Source organism: Gasterosteus aculeatus, chromosome 11 (genome assembly GCF_964276395.1).
Source record: "Gasterosteus aculeatus chromosome 11, fGasAcu3.hap1.1, whole genome shotgun sequence".
NCBI lineage: Eukaryota > Metazoa > Chordata > Actinopteri > Perciformes > Gasterosteidae > Gasterosteus > Gasterosteus aculeatus.
In genome coordinates this window covers 7421349-7445688 of record NC_135699.1, presented here as the reverse complement: position 1 = coordinate 7445688, position 24340 = coordinate 7421349, and the positions used below count along the sequence as shown (strand labels likewise).

At 44.3% G+C, this 24340-nt stretch overlaps 1 protein-coding gene across 2 annotated transcripts in view; it reads right to left on the bottom strand.

Moving 5' to 3' along the window:
- The window catches only part of znf385c (zinc finger protein 385C), a 98762-nt gene that overhangs the window by 65284 nt on the left and 9138 nt on the right, over window positions 1–24340 (bottom strand). The window contains exons 1-2 of one of the 2 annotated variants that reach the window (XM_078083559.1): window positions 19727–19805; window positions 2957–3280 (exon numbers count right to left, since the gene is read on the bottom strand). In XM_078083559.1, the coding sequence (XP_077939685.1) occupies window positions 2957–3278 (322 nt within the window). In that variant the 5' untranslated portion in view covers window positions 3279–3280; window positions 19727–19805. Of the gene's footprint in view, window positions 1–2956; window positions 3281–19726; window positions 19806–24340 lie in introns of those variants that run through there. The other variant, XM_040191985.2, reaches the window with a different exon arrangement.

Sequence of the window (24340 nt, the reverse complement as noted above, 5' to 3'; positions counted from 1 at the left end):
AACACACACAACGCACAAACACGTTCTCACAGACCTTTATATACAGCAGGGTTCCAAAAAGGGGGAATTTTTACAACACATAGCCTGCGTGTGTGACTGACTGAGTTTCTGGTATATTATGAAATCCATGAAGTTTGTTCCATGCTTGACGCTATGCTGCAGCTACAGTAAGCACCTGGAAAAGCAGCATTGGATACTGGAAGATTAGTTTGTGATCCAAATAGAAAGAGAGAGCATGTGGGTGACACGAGCTAAACAAAGTGCCATCCTCACACCACTGGGAATCCCTTTCAGAAGAAAAAGGTGGATTTAAAGATGAGGGAGTTTAAATTGCATTAAAATGGTACATTCACTGATTCGACCATGGCGGACAGCTCCATCTCCGCGCCGCGGCCACTGCTGCACAACCAAACATGCTGAATCAGGCACACGGCGCTGATGAGATCTGATTAAAACCAACCATGCCAGGACCTGACATGCTGTACGGTTGTGTGTGTTTGTACAGTATTTGCGTGTGAATGGATGAATGCATATTTCTATGTCTCGTGAATACAATATCTGTCTGTGTTATGCATGTATTTACCCATGCACAAAATACCCATGCGGCCATGCGAACGCCCATTCACATGCAAAATAGACGCTTGTCCGTAACGTTCCATAAGCACACAAAACCCTGAGCAATACTCGACTCACTTTGGCGAAGATCTCCTTGCCAAAAGTAAGACCTAAGCACTTTTTACACAACCACTAACACCCAATTTTCAGCTCAGTGTAAGCATATGTGCTGATGCCAGGCTTTGACCACACTGATGGAGATAAATCTGAAAGCACATTACAGTCAAAGGTTTTCTGTCAACATTTGCCTTTTCAGAATGAATTTCTAAAAATGGACACATGCCTACATTGACAAAAATGTTTAAATGTACTCTGTTTCGTCCTATATTTGCTTTGCAATCATATCATACATTTTTTTTGAAAACCGCTGTCAATGACATACTGTGATCGTGGACCATATGCTTTTGTTTTTCCATTGCCAAATTAATCGCAATTAAAATAAGCATCTGATTCACAGTCATGAAGTTGCTTGAACAAATGAAGGTGCTGCATGGAGATCAATACTTCATACTCATGGAGAAAGAAACAAAACCCAGATTAAGCGATCACAGGATGAGTCATAAGCAACTGAATGCCCCTTAACATTACTGCCTAGTTGATGCATGTATGTTTGGTATATGACATTCATACATCAGCATGTTGAAAAGGTATCGTCTGCACACTGAGCTCAAACAAAGTGAATTACAGGGTTCTTAATTTAGTACTAGAACAGCAATATCTCATCAGTCTCTTGAAAAAAAGAACATACACCCAAAAAGAGGCTCAGAGCCACTTAATTCCTACAAACTACCTGGTGCATACACACGTAAATATAAAGGACATGAACACAGCTTGTTGACTGTAAAACCTTCACTTTTAGCCTTTCTCTGGGTTAACTATGTAGGCCACTGTCTTTGTAATATAATCACTTCCCAACAAGGCCGTTAGTAGAGGGACACTAAGAAAAGTGCTCATTAGAAATAATGAAACACAAAACACAACACTTTCTATTAAAAACCTGCAATAATTGACAACAAAATGATTTAAATGCAAGAAACGTCTTTCTTCTACAGACTCATAATCAATTCCAGGCAAGCAATGTTCTCCAAATAGGTTAGTCATTATTTTCATAAGCATTAGAAGAAATTATTTGGAGGACAACTGTTCTGTTGTGCAACTCTTAACGTAGGGCTGCAGTGGGTTTCACAAATAACTCTTCCAACTGCATTTCTTAGAATACAGCTTCAGGGAATTTCAGTTCTTTAAAAAAAGCCCTTAATGGCTTTATCCATTTCTATCTCACTGATTCATTTGTTGCTCTCTTAGGATGCTACAACAAGACATTTTACAAAATAAATACTGTGAGCTTCATGGAAAAGCTCTACATTTTGTGCAGTGAAGTGCCTTGCTGAAGGGTTTATTGACCCCACATGGATTTCCCTGGCTATCTCAAAAATGTAACCATTGGAAATCCCCACTGCCTTTAGCATTAGTTCAGTGCCGCCTTAGAAATGTCTTTTCAGAGCTTGACATTTAACCGCAGAGACGCACCGCTGGGACGAGATTATTTCACTTGCTTTGAAGGATTTTACATCCTGATGTTCCCAAATGCCTTTTTCCGTGCAGGGCTAGTTCAAACACTGTTAAAGCGCTTTCATGGAAATAGATGTCAGACACAGATAGAAGCATACATGCATCAGAAGAAATCATCTGCAAAGCAATGTTGGTTCTGGGCAGTGGGGGCCATGTGATTGGTTACAGACACCTGCCGCGCGGCACGAGGCACAATCCGCCGAGAGGTCTCAGTCAACTTGTTGCTGCTAAAGCTACACTCACATGTCAATGTGAGCTTGGATTGAGTTTCCAAATTGTTTCCCTCTGCTATTGTGTCTCCGTCTAGCTTCTTTACCTGACCAAGGCTGAAGAAGGAGCAAAAAGAGAGGCTGGGAGTGTGAACGAGCCAAAGTGAAGTCCTAATAAAGGTGACCTGAATGACCAAAATGACCGACTTGACTCCGTCCGCATCACTCCCAGAAACACATCCATCAATCAAAACCAACACTTAATTAGTGTCTCACTCAGCTCTGCTCAACTCCAGTGAGGGTGTTTCTTTAGCCCAAAGCGTTGTCTGAACAGATTTCATTAAAACTGCGTTTACTGCGTTTGTTTAACTTCTGATGAATGTGAGAGAAACGGGGGGGGGGGGGGGGGGGGGGCAGCCTTTGGGATTCTGTGACTGCCCCCATTGGGACAGCATTACAAAATCTATAGGCACAGCACGGTATCAAATATTCTGCATTTAGATTGGATTTTGCAGCAATAAGCAAACATTGTGATCAGTCAAGGGTCGCTTCCGGCGTACCTGCGTCACTTGGCCCTTTGCCATTGCTGATCTGCTTGAGTCTTTTCTGGTGGGATTTGCCGTTGTAGTGGATCTGGGCCTGTGCGGCCGAGTTGAGTTGGATGTTGCAAACCTCACATAGCGTGTAGCTCCTTTGCTTTCTCTCCCGCTTGGGTCTGCAGAGCGCAGAAGGCAGGGCGCTCCCTGGTGACTGCTCCTCTGGCACTGCACCTTCGCCGAGGGTGTCGCGGCGAGGCTCGCAGTCCATCTGCGGCCCGGCACCAAAGCCCCTCCTGTCCGGCTCGCTGTCCGGCACAGCGGAGAGGCTGAACGGACGTTTCATACCTGTGATAGAGGAAGAGGACAGGGGGGAAAAAGGAGGGAACCAGTGAGGAAAGACTAGTTCAACTCATAGCATCGTAGCTCTCCTTACTCAGCAGCTTTGTTTAAACTTGTCAGACGTTCTCCCCCTTTCTGAAACGACTCGGCATTGAAGCATGAAACAGTGCAAGGCTGTGTGGCTTTCCTCTTGTGGATGGAGGTGTCATTCTCCTGGCATGACCTGGCTTAGCCAGCATATAAAGCCAGCCGGTTAAAACCTGATAGCCGCCGAGGACGCGTGAGAAAAAATACCCCTGATTTCCAAAGCTTTGCGGGGGAGTGAGTGGAATCTGACCTCATTGCTGTCCGTCATGCTTGTCTGCAGTGACACCTGCACAGTCTACACACACACACACACACACACACACACACACACGCACAACTGAAAGAGGAAGACGCCAGAAAAAAAAGACACACTGGCCACAAACGTGTCCATGATCACTGTACGACGGGAGGTCCACGGGCACCGTGGGGTGCGATGACGCACCACTTGGGGGAGACAGAGTGCCGCTGTGTGGCTCTCTGAGGGCCGGTGGGGCCCCTCTGACAAGCTGCTTCACACGTGATGACGGCATGCCTGCTTGCTGCCTGAGCCCCCCTGGACCGTCTAAATCCTGCAGCAACCGTGCTGCATCTTGGGAGGACCTCAGCTCAGCGGCGCCTGAATCAGATTGGCCAACAGGAAAACAACTGGGGGGTACATGCCCTTATGTAAGTGCTCTGAATATTTTTGTCAATTGGGTAGTGGAGCTGAAGCTGGAACACTGCGCAACTACCAGGGTATCTGGATGTGCAGGGGAGGGGGGGGGGGGGGGGGGGCTGTTGCGTCAAAAGAGACAAACAAGCCAAGCGACATTTCTTTTAAAAAGGAGCATCTGATTGAACCTGTTTTCCGTGGAAGACTCTCTTGTGGAGAAGAAGCCTTGACAGGAGAGACATGCAGCTACTGTATAAATGAATGAAAAGGTACCTCCACAACGACTGAAAGATTAAGACATCACCATTGGAAAAAAAAAATGCAGAAAAAATCCCCCGCTGTGCCTTTCTGCTGCAGGCTTTCTGCCTTTTTATTTATGTAAACATCCAAACGGTCCCCCACTACACCACACACACACACGCAGTAAAGTGGAGTCTATGATGCATACATACCTATATGCATGAAAAATGGCACACACACGCCTCAAAAACACATTAGGGCATGCAGCCTCCATGAAAGCTGCTATTCACGCTCCCAATCTGGGAGCACTCAAGAGGCCCCATCAGATATTTTTTTTAACTCTTTAAGAAACGATGCTTGGCACCAAATTAAAAAAAAAAAAAATCTCTGTGGTCCTTAACCACACAAGCCACACATGCTCCTGCCAACCCACTGGGCCCAAAATTAGCATGGTTGTCAAAACAAAAACCTTCAATCAAGACCCGTAGAAAATACCACACAGAGCATATTGCCCTCCTCTGTCCCCCTTCACCTTGCACCAACACACTTTGTTAATAATTTATTTTTATTTTAAATAGATTCCAACAGCTCTCCCTGTCTATTTTTTTCCCTTTTGAGATTTCTGCCCTATATTCTCCTCTTCTACGGAATCACTGGAAGAAAAAACAAAAGGTGTTGTCAAGTGTGTGCAGCAATCACATCCATTCAGTAACATTGTAATGAGAATCAGATGACACATGGTCGTTTGCTTGTCACTGATCATCAAACGGGATCAAGTCACGACAACAGAAGGCTCATCAAACCGTTTAGGAGACATTTTGAGTGTTAAATCATATCATATGTTTTTGTAGCTTCAATTGCTGCTTAGTCATTTAGTTATGAATGATTTATGTACCACTCATATGAATCTGATGTGGAGCCTTTAGGACTAAAGGGTTGCAAAAATAGATTATACGCAAATATTTAAGACCACCTTGCACTATTATATGTCTTTTCTTTATTTATTTTTACATTACTCGTAAAGCAGAGTTGTCGGAGGGGGACATAAATGTGTGTCCTGAGGATATTTCTAAAAACCAACACTTCACTTTCCCCTGAAGTGTCTGGCCCCTGAAGAGTCGACGGGATCAGCAGCGTCTGTGTCCAGTGGCCGTGAATCCACCTGCTGGACGCAGCGTGTGCGCGCGTTTGAACCGAGTAGCCTGCAGAAACTTTCAAGCCTCATCCGACTCCAGTTAGAAGGCGTGTGAGACAAGTGCCCACGCTGTGTCTGCACACAGAGATGTGGAGGCCGACACAGGGCAGGGGATTGTCAGGTGGTCGGGGGGGGCGGGGAGGGGGGCACCGGCCGTGTCCTCTGTTTCCGTCGTCTGATGCGCCCCTCCGCCCAAGCCGCGCACCCTCCTCCCCCCGGCACATGGGAGCCATCAATCACTACTGGGATCTTGGTGAAAGATCCAAGCTCAGCCGGGATAGCAGCTCTGCAATAAAAACTATATTTATGATCTTGTGTTTGCTGCTCACTGATCCTGAAATACTTTCCCCAGCTCTGACCACAGACCCACCGCGGCAAGGAGCACCACCACCCATCACCACCACCACCACCACCACCCATCCACCCGGGCCACGGGTGGTTCTTGCCGGTGCAAGGAGGGGCTGGCCTCCAGATGGACCCGTGCAAACGCCCCACGCGTGTTAGCAGCTCCTAAAAGACGCCGATAAGAGGGGGACGTCGAGGTTAAACTCACTGGGACGCTGGTCACATGATCAGGCAATACGAATACTCGTCCCATACAGGTAAACAGTGACGACTAAGTTGACCTTGGATTCTCTAAGGAGTGAGGATACTCAGGGAATATGCAGAAATAAACAGAGGCATCTTGAGATGAATAAATATATGCACTGCTGCCAGTAACACATGGACCAACCTTGGCAGTACAAACAAACGCAACCAATAAAAAAATGAAAGACACACGTATTGTGTATACACAATATACCTGCAGAAACCAAAAAATGTAGTTTGAGAAAAAGCACCTTGGCTAAAGATTTGAAATTCTGCTTTGTCTGACATACTTAAGGTGGATAAGAATCTACATCTTCCTAAAAATAAACCACTGCATAAGGTCAGCAATGGCAGAGAGACCTCAGGAGAGAGTGAGGGATTTGTGATGAGAGCATAAAGACACTTGTATAATTGGCGTCATCAAAGTATCATTACTGTCATCGTCGCTGCAGCTACAGAACGTGCCCGAGGTCTTTGAAGCTCCGTGTCTTTGTGTCCAGGGTCTCGGTGTTGATTATTTCAAGTCCGGGACTACGGTTCTCTAATGAGAGTAATTATGCAGGAATCAGTCCTGTGCTTATTGGGTTAGTTCCTGCCACAATGCGGCTGGCCGGAGTTAAAAGCGTGGACCGAGAGAGACTAAAAAGCAGTGGCAGACAAATTGATGTGTTTTCTCTAATCTTTGTTTGCAGCAGTTCTTTGGCAGCACACAGAAAGGGAGTTTGCTCGCGCACACGTGTGGCCATGTGCCTCACCGCAGGTAATTTATACAACATCACACTGATCCGATCTCCGAAGCCGTATTTGAAGCGTGTGTTTGCGTAGCCGAGTGTGGACGCTCTCGCACACGTAGGGTACGGCTGTGCAGGTTAGTACACACATCAGACAGAAAAGGTGTGGTAGAAGATGAAATGGATGAGAAAGGTTGAGAAACTAATGAAGAGAAAAGGGCCACTTGTGTACAACTAAACAAACATGCACATGTAGTGTCAACGCTTCAATTATACATTGAAAAAAATAACGGTACTCCTTGATGGAAAACATTAATTAGGTTAACAATTTTAGGCATCATTTCATCCCAGAATGTTTTGCGGCTTCTTTCAGATAACACAGACACCCACTACAACACAAACACACACTGAGCTGTGCTTCATGCTTTATATGTTTGGAGCCTCAGAAAAAATGTCCTTTCATCTAAATTGTTAAGAGATGAACCTTAGACTGATTGTAACTCACTCATTAGTTGCAGAATAATCTTGTCATGGGATCCTCTCCATAAACATGTATATACGTTCACTCTGGACATACGTATTGGATCAATAGAGTCGATACCTTAAGCCCGCCGCCATCACTGACTGCCCCAGGTCAACTGACTCCAGCTGGGGCTTTATCCATCAGCTCCCCTGAGACAGTTTGAGTTTGCAGTTTCCCTCCTCCGACAAGTAGTAGCAACAACCCCCCCCCCCCCCCCTCTCCCTCACACACACAGCGCGTGTCTCTGTTCCTCACCCCTGACTTCTTTGCTTGTTCTCAGTCGGATATATTCTCACAGCTCCAACATGGAGCCACTAGGGAGCAGCTGTTAATGTGTGCCGGATGGTCGGGAATCGTGTGTGAAAGAGGGACTCCTTCTCACTCTGTGAATGAGGTTGTGTGTGAGGCCAAAAAAACAACGCCTGTGGTTGCATGTGCGGATCTACATTCTGAAGGGCAGTTTAATCTATATATATTTAAAATTCTATTAAAATTTGGTCAACGTTCAAATGTAAGTGGTACTTCATGGAGCAATGTAAGAGAATGGTATGAATGGTTAATGAGTTATTTAAAAGTACATCTGTTGCAGGATGAGGGAAAACATCTGCTTTTCTGCATGCAATCATATATGCATATTGTTCTTTGGACAAATATTCGGAATACTTAAAATAAATATATACAACCCTGAATTGTTACTAATGAACCTGATGCATCACTCCACTAAAGCCTTTAGTGAATATGCCACAAAGCATCAAATGAGTTACACATTGTAAGCATATTGGCAACATTTCAGTCAGAGTTCAGGCACTATTCATCCCCTCATAAGTGCCTATTGCAGTATTCAGTAATTTTATTCCCTTGGATAGTTGCCTCTCACACGTGGTAGTTGTGCGTTGTGTGCCCTCTCTCTCTCTCTCTCTCCACTGTTATTATTATACTACATATTTTTTTGAACGCCAGGTTTCACAATGTAGAAAAGGCACACAACACCCACTGCGCTGCATAGGCCCACTTGGGCCTATTCATTTTTTTAACCACAAAAAAACAGACCAGTCCAGTTTTTGCACTACTATTCAAACATCAGTCTGCCTCAAGCGTGCTAACTTTAGACGAGGCAGGAAAACCAGCCCAAATTTGCCTGGTTCACATTCCACCACAGACTCAACTGGGGAACTGCCCAGCAGGAGTAACCACAGCCACTGGGAGCGGTTCCATACAACACTAGATATAGTTCCACATGGACAAACCCAGGCTCAGCTACAGTCACAACATGCACACAGGAATACACACACACATGGGCCACCTGAAGAGTGCACATGTCAAATGTCCTTAAAAGTAGTTTAATTGTGTTAAATTGTGTGTTTTGTAAATTTACACATGATGTAACCGCTTGTCAGTTTCTGCCTTTTTCAGAAAACGTGTGACTCAGTCTGATCTGAAGCCCGTGACGTGGTCTTCCGGAAGCAGCCGTTGGCTAACGCGTCAACAACAAAACGTTGGCGCCCTAACCTAACGAGGCCTTTTCATTAGTATTAATTCATTACTGGAATCATTTCAAAATGCGTAAGGTGTTTTTTTCCCCAGCGTTTGGGGGTTGGTCGACACCTTAACGTGCAGAAGGACTATCAAAGTAGAATTTTCATGACACGTCCTCTTTTACTGATGCAGGAAAGATTCCATCCACCATCCCAAAGGAAAGTCTTTATCCTCTGTGTATTTTAACCATCAATTAAATGAAAGTTGAATTAGTTTTGAGATACTGGCTGTGTTGTTTGGTCCCTCAGATGTCTGGGGAAGGAGATTAATTCACATCTGACAGGATACAGATTTTGCAGGAAGGACGGATGGATTCTTGCTTTAAGATAAGACACTCTAATCCTGCATATATTTAAAATACTAACATAAGATAAGTAAGAATGTCGTGTCTCTATCAGCTCATTTACTTCTCTAAACCGCAATGCAATTATTGGCCTTCATATAAAAATCTTGCAATTTTCCCTCACAGCTTGTGTATCAACCGGGTATACGGTGCACTCAAAAGACAACAGAGGCCACTCTGGTTTGAATAGAAGATCTCCTCACAGGTCCGTGCTCTTTAAATCTGTCGCTGCTGGTTTAAAAATGCCATTGTTATGTTTTGTTAGTGTAAACGTTGATGACAGCTCAAGACGTCACATTTAGTGTGCTTGTTGAGTCATTTTATTTGACCTGAAGGAGATTTTTTTGGTTCTGGTAATTGAGCCGCCTATGACAAACATATTTTTTATTTGATACACAATTAATAAAAACTTTGATTAAAGTCACTTTTAACGGTGATTAATGGATTAAAACCCACTGATGTATCTACAGATGTATTATATTCTACCAAATAAATAAATTATGAGTAAACTCCCTTTAAAATAAATATTTCTTCAAATTAACACGAAATACTTATACAGACATACACCGTAAAAAAATCACTTTTCCTGATTTGTCAATAATTAATATACAATGTATAATAATAATATTATACACTGCACGTATTAAATATACACGCATCGTGCATCAAACGTGCCACCTGCCAGGTCAGAAAGCAGCGCACAAGGTTCAGCGCAATTTCCCTCCTCGACTCCTCCGTTCCTTGAACCACAAATAGATCAAGACCCATCTTGAACGTCACAATTCTTTAAAGTTCACTCGAGTCAAGGAGAGGCGGCTTCCAGAGGAGATGAAAGCGCGGATGCACGAGTGTTATTGCTACACTTGTACACATTAATGCTTCACAGCTGACATGATTCAAATGAGCCCTGGGATAAGAACCACATCAACAAAGTGCTCAAAGCTCTGTGAGTATTATTATCAGTGGTTTATTTCTCAGAGCTGGAATCAAGCAACAAGAGTTGGAGTGTGGGAAACCAAGATGCAAAATAACAAAAAATGGCACGAACCCACAGTTCGCGCTTCACAGCCCCTCTTCCTGTTTACGCTGCAAACCAAATGTCTGGATGGTAAAGTAAGATGTTGTTTCCTCACGTGCCCTCCCGCCAGTTTAAACCCATAAAACTTTGCTACATTTTGCGATGCCACATTGGACCCATCTCATGTATTTTCCAGTCAGCGGCGCTGTTTTGCTTACTCGTAACGAGCGGCTCCTTTTCATCGCTGTGTAATTACTGCAAGGATTTGATTCCATTAGCTTCATCCCTACCTGTCCTTAATGACATCATGCCTGTAGGAGGAAATTCATTAGACGCAGAGAGAGGAGTCGAGCTCCCTCACACGTGGTTAGACACGCTGACAAATTGCATGCTCTATTGTAAACAAATGTACTGTAGCGAGGGACATATTTATGCAACAGGCCAACAAACACACGAGCCAATTCGACCGAAAGCATTTGGCATCAATTGTGGATTTTGTTTCTTTACAGAGATGGAAACAAAGTGTGTGCCTGCAGTTACAGGAGAGGAGCTGTGATTTCCAATGAGACACACTACATTAAGCTAAATGTATGCGCGTTCACACAGTGACACTCACACTGCATCAGTGCTGAAGAAAGTCTTCTCAGAGGAAAGCTGAAATGCTGAAATGTGGTTTCTGCATGTGGATGGTCGAGTGTGATTCAGACGCAAATGTCCATCTCTGTGTGCGCATGTGTGTCTAAGAGCGCATTATCCGGGGATCAACTCCGGTGTTGATGCTGGCATGCAAGCTGTCCTTCCCAATAAGCTGCCTCTGCATCCATCGGTCCCCGTTGCAGCCAGCTCCGACAAGAGGAAGGATCACTTGCCAGAACTGGGAGTGCTGGTTATTTATGTTGCCGGGGAACTCAAAGAGACACACAGTAAATGATTAGTGGCAATGGTGATACATGGATATGGATGCAGGCCAGATATGTTTAGTGTCTCAAAAGCAGCATAAGAAGGATGGTGAATAGTGGGCCCGACATGTTCCGCACGTAAGGTGTAAACAATCCTCTCAAAATATGATATAATCGAGAGCAAATGCAAAATGATCACTTGACAGTTTCTTCATCAGTTTATCCTGTTACTGTGATATTCTCGTAATTATCAATTAATTCTTGACGTCTGATCAACAGTGTGTCTTCTGACCTTCTAATCCCAAATTCTAAATGGTCCAAGGGGGAAAAGAAGCCAAATTTAAAGAAATTCATGCATTGAGTATCTTAAATGTTACGGTACCATTATATATAATTGTTCCTAGTCCATTTAGAAACACACTAACGCTTTTGATTTAACAAAAGAAGAACAAAAAAAAACATATTACTGTCTGGCGTATACTTTCCCTCTGAAAAAATATTATAATTTAATGCAAAACTCCACTTAATCTCAAATTAGATTTCCTTTTGATTAAATGAGTTATGGGTTCCTTTTTTGCCTTTTTGCAATGTAACCACAGGAGAGAAAAGCAGGTGAAAGGAGAACAATGCTGAAGAAAAGACCGACATGCTGAGTCCTACATGGACCTAGAAACACTTTAACACTTCCCACTGCAATGGAGCACAGAAGCGTATGAATTACTATGCAACCATTTCATGGGAATGTATTTGACTTCAAGTGTGAGATCTGCACAAGCTGCTATGAGCTCTGCGGATTTAAGCCGCTCATTAGATAAGAAGAACTCACAGCAACAGTACTTGGATTTTAGATTTTCAGACAACAACGCATTCATCCGGTAACACGGCTGCTCCATTCAGCGGACGTATTACCATTTTGTGCAAGTATTTAAATCTCTACAGTTACTTTTATTTCTGCACCTTGTACAGGCGTCACATTTTGGAGCTGCATAATGCTCCCCCGTGTATCTGCTGCATATGTATGCCAGAGATTATAATCAACTCTATGATTGCACAGTGATTGAGCCTGTCCTCCCCGTGTGCCAATCAGAGCCAGGCTGCACTTGGCTGCTCCGGCAGAGAATGCCAAACTGCAGCGATTAAGCACAGTGGGATTGAGAGTTTGAAGGTGAACGGCCCGTAATCTGCGTCGCGTCCGTGCCGAAGCTCTGACATCGTTATGACTGACTAAAAGACACATTCACAGATTACCGGTTATAAATCAGCTTTCGGTAACGTCTGTGTGGTACCAGAGTCAGACAAATGTGGCTAGTCTATGGTTAAGTGCAATTAAACAAAGCACAGATATTTAAAGTATTTGTCGTCATGTCTCATAAATAAAAAAAAACTGCCATATGTTGTAGAGGACCAACAAGCCTGACATCTGAATTCTCGAATATTAAAGTTGCCCATTAGGATTCTTCCTCAAGGAGCAGCAGCATGCAAGTCCAACTCCAAACAGCTAAAAATTAATTCTTACTCGCACTCATCCGTCCGTATTGGCGCCGAGTTGTGAGCAGGTTGCTAATCTGCTGACTTATGCGAGAAGGTCAGTGGAGCTACTAAGACGGAGGTGAAGATCAGGCTCACGAGGACAAGCGTCGCAGCACGTCTTTGAGTATTGAAATGAGTGCCATTAGCACCAGCTGTCTGCAACACACATCCACACGCACCAGCACACTCGCCCTTTCACCCCTCCCTCTTTGCAATCGCTGGCACGTCTTCTCCTCCCCCCCCCCCCCCCCCGCTATCAGCACGTCAAGCCCTCGAGGAGCACACTAACAGTGTTAAAGTGGGCTAATTCTTTAGCAGACACTTTTAACAAGGTGTGAGAAAGTGTGTGTGTGTGTGTGTGTGTGTGTGTGTGTGAGAGTTAGCACACATTTGCATGATGACGTAAGATGCACGTGTGGGTCGTCAATTGCTCTCACGGGAAGCGGAGTGAATCAATCATGTTGCCCCTCACAATTGCCCGGCTATTAATAACGGGAACAGTCCGCCGTTGCCTCCACAACAGACACAACTTTTGAAACGACTCCAAGAGGAAGCTCGTTTTATCACCACATGAATTATTAAGCACTTGGCACGAACCTGAATGTGCGTGCTCAGTATGAACATGCAGGACCGCCCGTACATGAAGAGCTTTGGAGAGACAACCGGCCTTCAAAGTGGGGAATCGTTAAACACAAACACAAGAATATCTATTGGAACTCCAAACACATTGTGGTACCTCTTCACCTGCAGTGATTACAAACATTTATCAAGTGCTTTTTTCGTATATATATCGTATGATTCGATTTGGGATTTCCTGCCGATCCGGTCAAAAATGAAATGAGATTCCATCATCAAAGCATAGATGTTACTTTGGTCGCTGTGCACTGGTGGCTGTTAATTATAATTTCCCCTTTCATGTGTCCCAAATCTCTACAACAGAGGCAAGGACTGTAAAAGACAACACACATTTAACAATAACCAATGACAGTGACCTGAGAAATGTTTTTAATAAACCCCATGTTATATAAATATAAATAAAACAATGAGGACCAAAGACCAGCACATTATTAGGAATCCTTGTGTTGTGCTGCTTATCTGCAGGGCAGCAGAATGAGACAGTGGCAATAAATGAATTGATCTTTGAGGTTGACGTTTAGCACATCGGTGAGTGAGTGTGACACGGTGACGAGCCGTGGTTGCTGTTGTTGTTCCACTGTTGGTCATTAAACTCTTTGAATAGTTTGAGAGATCAGTGGACTCAGCGGTGACAAGTGAGAATGTCTCTGGGTGTCACGGCGACAGTATTCTTAGATGCTGTGTGATATACGGCCGTGCAGTCACTCTGAAAGTCGGCCTCGAGTGCGACGTCAACATCAGCAGCGGCCACCAGCTAAACTCTGCTTAACTTCCGGCTCCCTAACGGGAGACTGACGCTTTGCATTTTACTATGTTTCAAACATCCAAGTTGCTGTGAGGAGGAAGAGAGAGGAAAGACTGAGAGCTTCAAACCAGGAGAATACGGCTTCCCCTTTATACTTTGGGATTAGTGGGTCTTTATCATCCGCCCCACAATATTTCACAATATCTTGAGAGACACATGACAGCATCTTATTTCTTATTAGCATGCATGTGTGGGCAGATGCTTCTGAAAGCTGACAAAAAGCCAATCAAATAAGGTCCCGTAGCAGTCTAATGGCCCTCCAGACGTTTGTAGGATATTCAGATGGATTATGACAGCATCTTCCACACCTCTGCCGGTCCAAATGAAAAGAGATGCAACACTGTTTTTCAACGAGCTTCTTCATATAAAGGCCATTCAGCAGCGTGGGTCGATTCGTTTTTGTCACGGCCCATTTCCAGATCAGGGAAGTTTGGCACAATGACAAAAAAGCCTGTTTCTGTCACTGGCGCCTTCTTAGAGGCTAAAGGCGTCTCCACAGAGACAGCAGCAGAGCAATGACGATGTCATGCAACTTGGAATATTACGGCACAAATACTTTTTGATTCTTGCCAAAAACATGTTGGGTGATGGATTATTTAAATCCTTTTTTGTTGTCTTGCTCCGAGTCCTACACAAGCTGCTATGTTCATTATTTAGTTTCAATATTGCAGTTTAGTGTGGGGGGGGTAGAGGGAGGCCTAAAAGGAGCGGCAATCAGTGATGCATTGGATTTTTTTCTCCTGATTCAGCAAATTTCGAATCACAACAAATGTGCACTTTTACATTGGATTTGACACCCGGAGTTATTTTTTTATTGATTGATGGATTCAACACTAGTCCGTAGAAATTCCTTGTTCTGTTTCATTATGTTTTCCTGCCAAAAAAATCCATAGAAACACAACAGAGGTCCTATTAACCAATTTATCTGAGCGTATTGTGTCCCTGTCACTTTTCATTCCATTAACACGTGACTGTCTGTTGACTTGCATCTTTAAATGTAGAAATATCCCATATAGTTCCACATAGAACAGATCACGGAGGGAAGGCAGAGAAAGGATACGCCTTTGACCGTTGATAGACAACTGGCCCGGTAATGACTTTGATGGCTGTGGCTGTGAAAGTAATCTAAAATGATGATGATGATGATGATGATAGACGGGACAGGAGTGAAAAACGTCCACTTAGCGCTTCTGCTGCCAAATGAAGGTGAAAACATTTCTACATGTTCACCACAACTCGCTGGCTCACACTACGTGCATCGACAGGGAGCGCGCGCACACACACACACACACACACACACACACACATTCTTTATCCCATTATACCATTATCATGAAGTCATTCAATTATGGTCCAGGAAGCCATTACTACCTATCCCGAACAACGAATGATAACAGCTGCTGAGGTTGCTGAATGAGGAGAGAAATTTGATCCAAAATCCAAAAATTAAATCCAACACCAAATGGACTGTCAGCCTCAGAGAGGAGTGACTCCCACAGTTTCTCTCCATCACCGAGAGCAGAAAGGGGGAGACGGCCCCGAATAGAGAACGACATAAGAGAGGGAGTGAAAAATGAAGACGCGAGTCCCCGACGCGGATACGAGACAGAAAGGAGACGCCGTCCTACGGTGATGTGAAGTTGGAGTGGTCCGGGACTGACGAGCGGCTCTGATGGACTCTGGCAGACGCTGTACACACACGGACGCGCACAAGGACACACACACATACACACACGTACACCGTGGCAGATGAGGAGGGCTAACGACGCGTGAAAGAGAATTACCCCTCTCCTCCACAGAGGACAGTCCCCCTGCTTTTTGCATGGACAGCGCTTATTTCAAATGACCCTACTATCTATTCATGAGGCTTCTGTATGTGTGTGTTTTCTTTGTGCTCATAGAAGGCTTCATGCATCTCTAGGGTGCACGTCAGGTGAGCGCCTCACCACACACACACACACACACACACACACACACACACACACACACACACACACACACACACACACACACACACACACACACACACACACACACAGCAGTGTGATCAGTATCTTTGCTGGTGAGAATAAATCATTTAGAGGTTTATTTACCCAACGAAAGTCAACTGTGTGTAGTTTACCATCTCCCTGCTTCAGTTCTGTGTAGTTAAAAGGAATCATAACATCGGGTTAGTTAACCAAATAGAAAAAAACAGCGCACAAATGCCTTTCATTTGAGTCCTTTGGCATGTAGTTAGTTTTTTGGCACATCTGCCACTTAGATATCTGCCTCCAGATTGGCATTTGGTGGCAAAATCTCTCCACAGAAACAGGGTTCCAACAGACGACGCGGGCTACTGCTTCAGAAGGACAGCAAACGCGAGAACCACAAGGATTACCCAGTGATTCGTCCTCAAGTGGTTTGATTTAAGAGTCAAACTAGTGCTTTCATTATAATACCTCACGCCGACTTCAAGTGATGGCTCGCTGTGCTAATGGAAAGACACGTTTCAAATCATTTTTAAACGTTGCCGCGTTAGAGGGGGTAAAGGGTTTGCGTGATAATTGAGTGACAGCAGAAGGGTACAAACAACTACCCCAAAGCCAGTTTGATGTGTGATGGATGTGGGGGCATGTCGTCCTTGAGATACTGATCTATTGCTTTGCTGGCAGGACTTATCTTCCTTTGTCTGTGGCTGAGGGGACCAATACGTTGATTAAATGTCGCTCAAAAAACACCAAGGGGATGCCTCCAGTCTCTCAGAACGCCCCCGTTTCCATCCATCCCATCTCTTCTCCCTCCCTCCCTCCATCCCTTCATCCCCACACGTTACATCACATTTCTGTTACCCGACGTGTCTTTTCCAGAATAAGCATATGAAGTCATTTCCAGGAGAAAAGAACTGGACGGATGTGATCGTGATTAGGATTTGCCTCGTGTGTGGTGACAGTGTGGGCACTCGCACACACTCAACTCCGCGGATGACTCTTGCGAGCGAAGGTCGTGGATTACAGGCCATTTGGAGGCTTAGCATGTAACTCAAACCATTTTCCATAACATTTGGACTCAATTTAGGCCGTAATCCCGCTTGATTAAAATGCCAGTCAATGGGGAGGCACCTGCTGTGCTGACTGGGCAATCAGCTCGGAGAGATGATCAGAAACAAACACAAAAAGAAGTCAATAGATTAGGCGGATTAGTCATAATTCTTGGCTGCCACATTATAGACGTCATCCGGTGACTTCAGTCCCAAAGAGTCAATGTTGTTACAGGAGGGTGACCATTGTTTATTTTGTACTGGGTACCCTATTTTTGTTGCCTTAGCAACAGCTAATCTTGACTCTGTATATGTCATTCCACGCAGCAGTCAAATCAATCAAACAACTGTGGGAGATAAAAGACTAAGCCTCTGTTTAAGAGCCTTTTCGGTGTCCCACCTACATTCTAACAACATCTGTGCCTCATGGATGCTCAACTCCTCCACATCGTCAGAACGCAGCCCTGCAGCGATGCATTTTCTGGTGGATTATTTTGGGTTTGGTTTACACTCACACACACTGACACAAGGGATTAAAAAAAAGGAGCAAATGACTCCAAACATTTTCATAGGTATTACAGTCTGGAATGTGGCAGAATCAGTCACACAAAGTCAGAGTCTGTGAGGCTGCTGACATTCCTGGGTGAGCCTAAATGTATTTTAGGAGTAGTTAAGTTACTGAATGAATAGTCTCTATGTACACATCCTCCAGCCAGTGATTTCTTTTTCATACAAGATGGGAAAATACTTTCTGGAAAATGGGTCACAGTTCCACTCTAATATGTCTCTATGGCTGCTGCTGATTGGTCGGTTTATGGTCCCTTTCACATCATGGAAGGTGGCGACAATAAAAACGTTCACAAGGCAAAGCTTGTGTTATGGAAAGAATGTGGAATGGCACTATAGCTGAAACAACATAAAAGGATGACAGACAAAAGCATTTAGACATGAATGTGTCTGAATTATAGGCGATAAAAGAGAAGTGGGCAGTCATTGTGCTTTAAACAAAACTGGTCTATTTGACTTTGACAATAACTTACTAAAAGCTTTACTTAGTCTAGCCCAAAATAGCAAATTTGTTTTATAGGGCTTCTTAATCCGTACACATCCTCTTGTCCGGGATCCTTATCTTTAAAATAAATTATTTTCTCATTTCAAATCATGTCATTCCATCTAGCACTATCTCTATTTTACATCAAAACATAATACGATAAGTAATATTATAGCTTATTCAAACAAGATAAATCAACATGAAATGATTATCGTGTGGTTCAATTGTTCTGTCGAGGCCAGCGACCAGCTCTCTCCTCTCCCAAGCGCATTTCTTCCTCGGAGTTGCGCTGCAACTGGATTTAGGTCTCAGAAAAGTCATCACAATTTCTCTTTATACAAAAAAAGAGTTGATTAAATTGCTCACTAGGGCACAAACGAGTAAACAGAGATCATGCCTCTAATTTTGCTCTCCAAATGCACCAGACTTCTGTATTGAACTTTAAAATGTACATCATATTCTAAATACTACAGTTAATAATCTCTATTTCAATATCGACCAAAATAATTGGCATTAGTATATTTACCATAGTCAAGCAGCCCTAATATGGAAGCTAGCTTTGTAAATATCACATAGTGATTGATAGTGGTCAATTATCAGCCAGAATCCTGCTTCATTTCAACCACAAACAGCACCAACAAGTAATGTGATTTCTTTTATACACAAATAAAAAAATGTCAGAACGAAAATAACAAAACAAGCATTTATAAATGCAGTCCGGCAAGGTCTCTGCCACAGAGAAACGTCTGAGTCACGCATGTGTCAGACACACAACCTCATCTTGTGGACAGTCGGCTCTCACCGAGCTCACGTCTTATTTTCCTTCCTTAACTGCGATGAGAGCAGCTCGCCGCATCAGATGCACCACAAGCCAAAGAGCCGCGATAACTGGAGGTTTGGGGCGGGTGCTGAAGGAGCAGAGACAAAGACGGACGGTGGGCCACGGACATTTCCCGTCCAAAAGTAAATACGTAACAGTGAGGTCACGTGCAAACATTAATATGTGGCAGGCAGCGATTGATAGATAGAGGTCACCGTGTTGGAAGCTGGAAGGTGTCCACGCATCCACACAAGACCCGAGAGCTGGTTCTACTCGCCCCACAGCAACTCTCCTGCTGAGCCTCCTGCTCCTTTTAAATTAGAAACCCTCCACCGAATCAACCCACCCTCGCCTGACAAAAGAGCAGAAAAACCCACATCCCTTTTTTTCCAAGGTGAGTTTGGAAAAGCCTTAAAAATGCTTCAGGTCTGAGATACGATACATTAGGTTTTAAGAGACAGATTAATCCAGCGAAATCTTCTGTGTTCACACTATACGCACTACTGCAAGACCCCTCCAAGGACCCATTAACAACAATCAAATTAAAAGATGTGAAACAAGAGGTCATGATGTGCCTGGGACCATCGCTTTTACAACAGATGCAAAGATAAATATCGAAAATAAACATTTTGTTTTGTTGGATTTAGCATACTAGCATTCTTAAAAAATAGTATATTGCAACACATACAAAAAAACTGTGGTAAATGTATACATAAGTATACACAGCAGGGAGAATAAGAATATATAAAGGCTCAATGAGACAAAGGAAAGACACTTACAAAGCACCAACAGTTGCTGCAGGAAAGCATCCGGTACTCAGACACACGCAGCGCCACAATGAGAACAGAACAATCAGCAATCAGCAACTACGAAAGACAAGAAAAAAGGCTTCGACGTCAATCAAGATTCAAACAGAAGCCAAACTAAAATCCTTTTGCTACAAAAGGGCTTTCACTACTCTCTGCCTAATGAAACAGACAAAGTACCCTAAAACGCATCGGTGTCAAATCAGGCCACACTCCAAGAACGGACGTGACGAGTCGCGGCCCCTCCCTCGTGTGGTTGCTTTTTGCTGGAGGTGGAGGGGAGAGGGCTCTGACAGTCACCCATGCATGCAGGGCCAGTCTGTTGGACTTGTTAATAAGCTTCGTCTTAATTGGTTCTCTCTGCTCGGCCTGAAAGTCACGACAAGCAGAGGGAAAATTCACCAACTCAAAAAAGTGTAAAACCAAAATGTAAGAATCCTTAACAACATCCAGAATTTGGTGTGCAAAGTTCATATTGAATCTTCCCCTTGTCAGGAATGTGTCACACATCGTTTTTGCGATGTGACTTTGTCCTCATGCATCATTGTTTCACTTGCCTGGACACAAACTACTGCTTGCTGTGCACACTCTCCCTGCAGATGCATCCACATCTTAGATACTGTGAACTATTAGTAGGACTAGGACTATTTCATTATACTAAGCAGACGTGTGCAACTTTCATCACCATGGACACCGCTGAAGCAGAAGTAAAAATGGTCTCCCTATGTCTACCAAAATATAGTAAAACTGCATAGCGGGACTTGTTAAGCTCTTTAGAAAAGAAAAAAGATTTGGGTGTTCAAAACGGGACATTTGGTCATTTTGACGGATTCAGTGTGTCCCTGGGGAGACGTGGGACGATCCTGGACAAACCCAGGATGTCTGATGACCATAGTGTTAGACAATAATGGAATGAAAAGGAACAAACCGATCGATTTCAGGGAAGTTTAAGTTTGACTTATTTTTTTGTGGTGGAACATGATCCAATCTTTCTGGATCTGGCAACCACTTCCTCTGCGAATTATCACCGAATTGCTGAAAGTGAGATTTCAGCAGACACACTTTTTGAACAAGGTTGTTGAGGGGAAAATCACTGTTACTTTAATATAAAGTCTCCCACTTATTCTTCCTCTTAACCAGAAATCCCTGGCCTAATTAGCTCTTTAGATAGCACTCAACACAGCAATTAGACCTGACTAATATTAGAAGTGCTAAACCAAGAGAGAGAGCTACATAAAGTGGGAGAGAAGTCAGAGGAAATGTCTGACTAAGCCACAACATGGCTGTTGCTAACACTTAAAGTCCTTAGAGAAAGTGCATTGCAGTCTGAACACCTCAGGTAGCCACACAAGTCTGCACAGGCAGAGATCTGTGTGATTTGGCACAGCGGTTAAAAGACGCCTCGGCTCTTGTTTGGATGAAATCCATTTCCCTGCTGATGGCAAAGACAAATCGTACCCTCTCTGTCCAAATCTGGTGCAGGACACCAGCCGGGTAAATGGCCCAGCTGGCCACAGAAATAATCATTGCCCTCGTTAGGATACCACTGCGCCGCCGTCATATCATTGGACACCCAATGCCTTTACAGCAAAAATTTCATGCTGGAGGCACAGGCGAGCTTTTGGGGCCCGCCACCGAGCGGGGAAAATGTCTTCACACGGCAGTCCTTTCATCGACAGAACAGCAGAATAGGGTTTGTTTTGGCACCGGAGGAGTAGCTCTGTGATTTAGCGTCATCAGCCACTATGAAGAATGCTTCACTTTTCAGACATAGAGGGTACTTGAACAAGTATTTCTGCAAAATGTATTCATTTAAAGTTCATCTGTTTTTTTTCTTATGTGATATTCATGGAAAAGTATCATTTTGAGATGACAGCAAAATGTCAATGCAGCTCTTCAGACCATCGCTATCCATGAAAGCACAACGCAATCCAACAGAGTATCATATTAATAAAGAGCAAAGTGTGCTTTTAAAGGTAGGAGCTTTCCTTGTTGAGCCCTTTATAATCAATATAATCAAGAGATGGACGAAGCAAGAGGCAGAGAAAAAGAATGGCCCCTCCACACTGCTGAAACAGCACTGCAGGCCGAATCCTAGGACAGCGACGCCACAAAAAGATAAGGACGGGGAGGCAAAGTGAGAAATAATGCTGTGTTTTATTGTGTATGCTTCCTTTTTCTACTCTGCCAGAGAAAGCTTTTCTGCATGATAATAAACTCTGAGCGGTTGCAGGACGTGATGCATGTTTTGTGTAGGTTGTTTTTTTTTCTGCCTAATTGCCTAACCATCTATTCCTCCCTTTCCTCCTCTTCTTCTGCCCCCCATCCTCGTTTCTGTCTCTGGGTGATGAGTCAGGGAGCAGCGAGGGGTCCAAGATATTTGCATCAGTACCTCGCCTCATTTCCTCTCATAATGGGGGACATGGGAGCATGGCAGAAGGCAGGAGAGGGGGCTGTGGGACAGGGGAGAGATCGCTGTGTGTGTGAGTGTGTGTGTGTGTGTGTGTGAAGGGTTTCAGAGAGCAAGATACAGACAGAGACAGCGAGGCGCAGTAAATAGAAGGACTGGATGATGAAGTGTTTTCCAGTGGGCTGGTGGGCGCCGAGGAACACATTAGCATTATAATAGCAAAAAATCCGAAATGTAAATGCTGTACTTTTCCACGAGTGAGTCATTTTTAACCGTAAGTGTGTTGATCACACTCGAGGTAACGCTGTGATTCATTGTTGCTCACGCTATCAGACTGGAACAATCGAGATCCACTCTTCCCCACTTCTCCTTCCTCCTCGAGATGCTGGAGCTCAGTGATTTATCTACTGCTTGCACCGCAATCTTACTACTTTCTCAATGCATGTGAGCATGTGTGTGGCGGCGGGTTTTTTTTTGCATCTTTTGGTGGTGGGCAGACAAAGCATTGCTCACTGGTCCATCCCAGAAGAGGAAAGGCCCACACGTCATCCCCATGGCAACGCTACGCCTTCTCGCCAATCCGAGCGCCTCTACCGATCTAAGTCATTAGGCAGGCAGCCACCAATGCGTTGCCTGTCATCAGATGGGGAATAACAAGCAGGTAGCGCTTTACAGAGAAATATGCACCAATAACAACAAAGCAGTACAAGCACTTTCTGAGTGTGTGTCCAAATCCCTCACTGATGCCTCTCAATACTGCGGGACTCTTCGACCCAGCTGCGGGAGGCAATTTGGAGCTAGGCCTCGCTTGCCATCCATCTGGCGCTGCAGCGCCGGGAATGGATTCAGGGTGTGCGTGCTTCCGTTTGGAGCAGTGGACGTTTGCATGCAGGCCCCTGGGCTGGCAGCACTCTGTGCTGAACCTCGTGCTACAGCATCACGGCTGAGAAGGCTGCGGGGCTGGAAGAGGCGGTTGCCAATTGTGGAGGTTTTTTCCCTGGTTTCTTGGGGTAAGACCTTGGGCGGCAGTCAGAGGGAGGAAGGAAGACACGCTACAAACAAACGTTAGTCACAAGCGTCCGCTTTGCCGCTACATTTTGACAAATACGAGACCCTCCGTTCCAAGTACTGCAGCAGCCTTAAACCGACTCCCGGACCTTTACAACATCTGCTCCTGGGTCCGACCCGTTGTGCATCACTCAAGAATGACCCGGCCCGAACTTCTTTACCTGGTAAATACCCCAATCTTTCAAACCCTTAATAACCCCCACATTATAATATAGGCTTTCCAGTAAAACAGTCCTCTGGTGACATACACCAGGCCCAAAAGATTATAAGGTAATACAAATATGAAATTCATACAACTGTTTTACAGGCTGAGGAGTAACCATTGTGTTTAATAAAAACATGTGCTGTGAAAACAGTGCATCTCTCCTTTATAATTAATTAACAAATGGTACCCCAGAGTCAGTCATAATTAAACAGGTGAGAAGCCAAAACATTTTTGAGGTTGCACTTCAAACCCTTACAAGCAGATAAGGGCGATTATTCACTCGTTCACGGGTAACCGCTCCCCTTAGTCCTTCTTTAATTGGGATTGACATTTAAATGAAGTAGTTAATGTGTGCCAAGGACATAGTTTGCCTTGTTAACAATTAAAGTGATGCTTAATGGGGCATGCCGGAGCTATTTTCGGTGCATGTTGTGGGAGAAAGAATAGGGCACACTCTATTAGTCAGAAACCAGAGCGTTTCCCTAAAGTGAGCCAAGGTCAGAGCCGTTTCTAGGCTAGCTGCTCATCATCCAGGCACTTCAAACCCGTGACTAAAGTCATTAACATAAACAGCAACTGGGGAGAGAAGGCTTTTAGCATAAAGAAAGTGGCCATCGAGGAGGACATTTATAAAAAGCCTCTCTGGGCATGTCGACAGGTAAGGGCTCGCAGGCTTCCATGCAGCAGAGAGGTGTCCGTAGGGCCCCTTACTCATCTCATCTCAAAAGGGCTGCCTCTCGCTTCCTGCTCACTCTCTCTCCAATGTAAATCTGTAGGTAGAAGACGTGAGGTCACAGGTGAAGAGGACTCTCGCTCTAGTTGATTGGAGGCTTTCGGGCCTGGGAGATGTGGGCCAAAGAAGAAGAAGAAGAAGAAGAAAAACATCCAGCAAATCGGCCCGAGA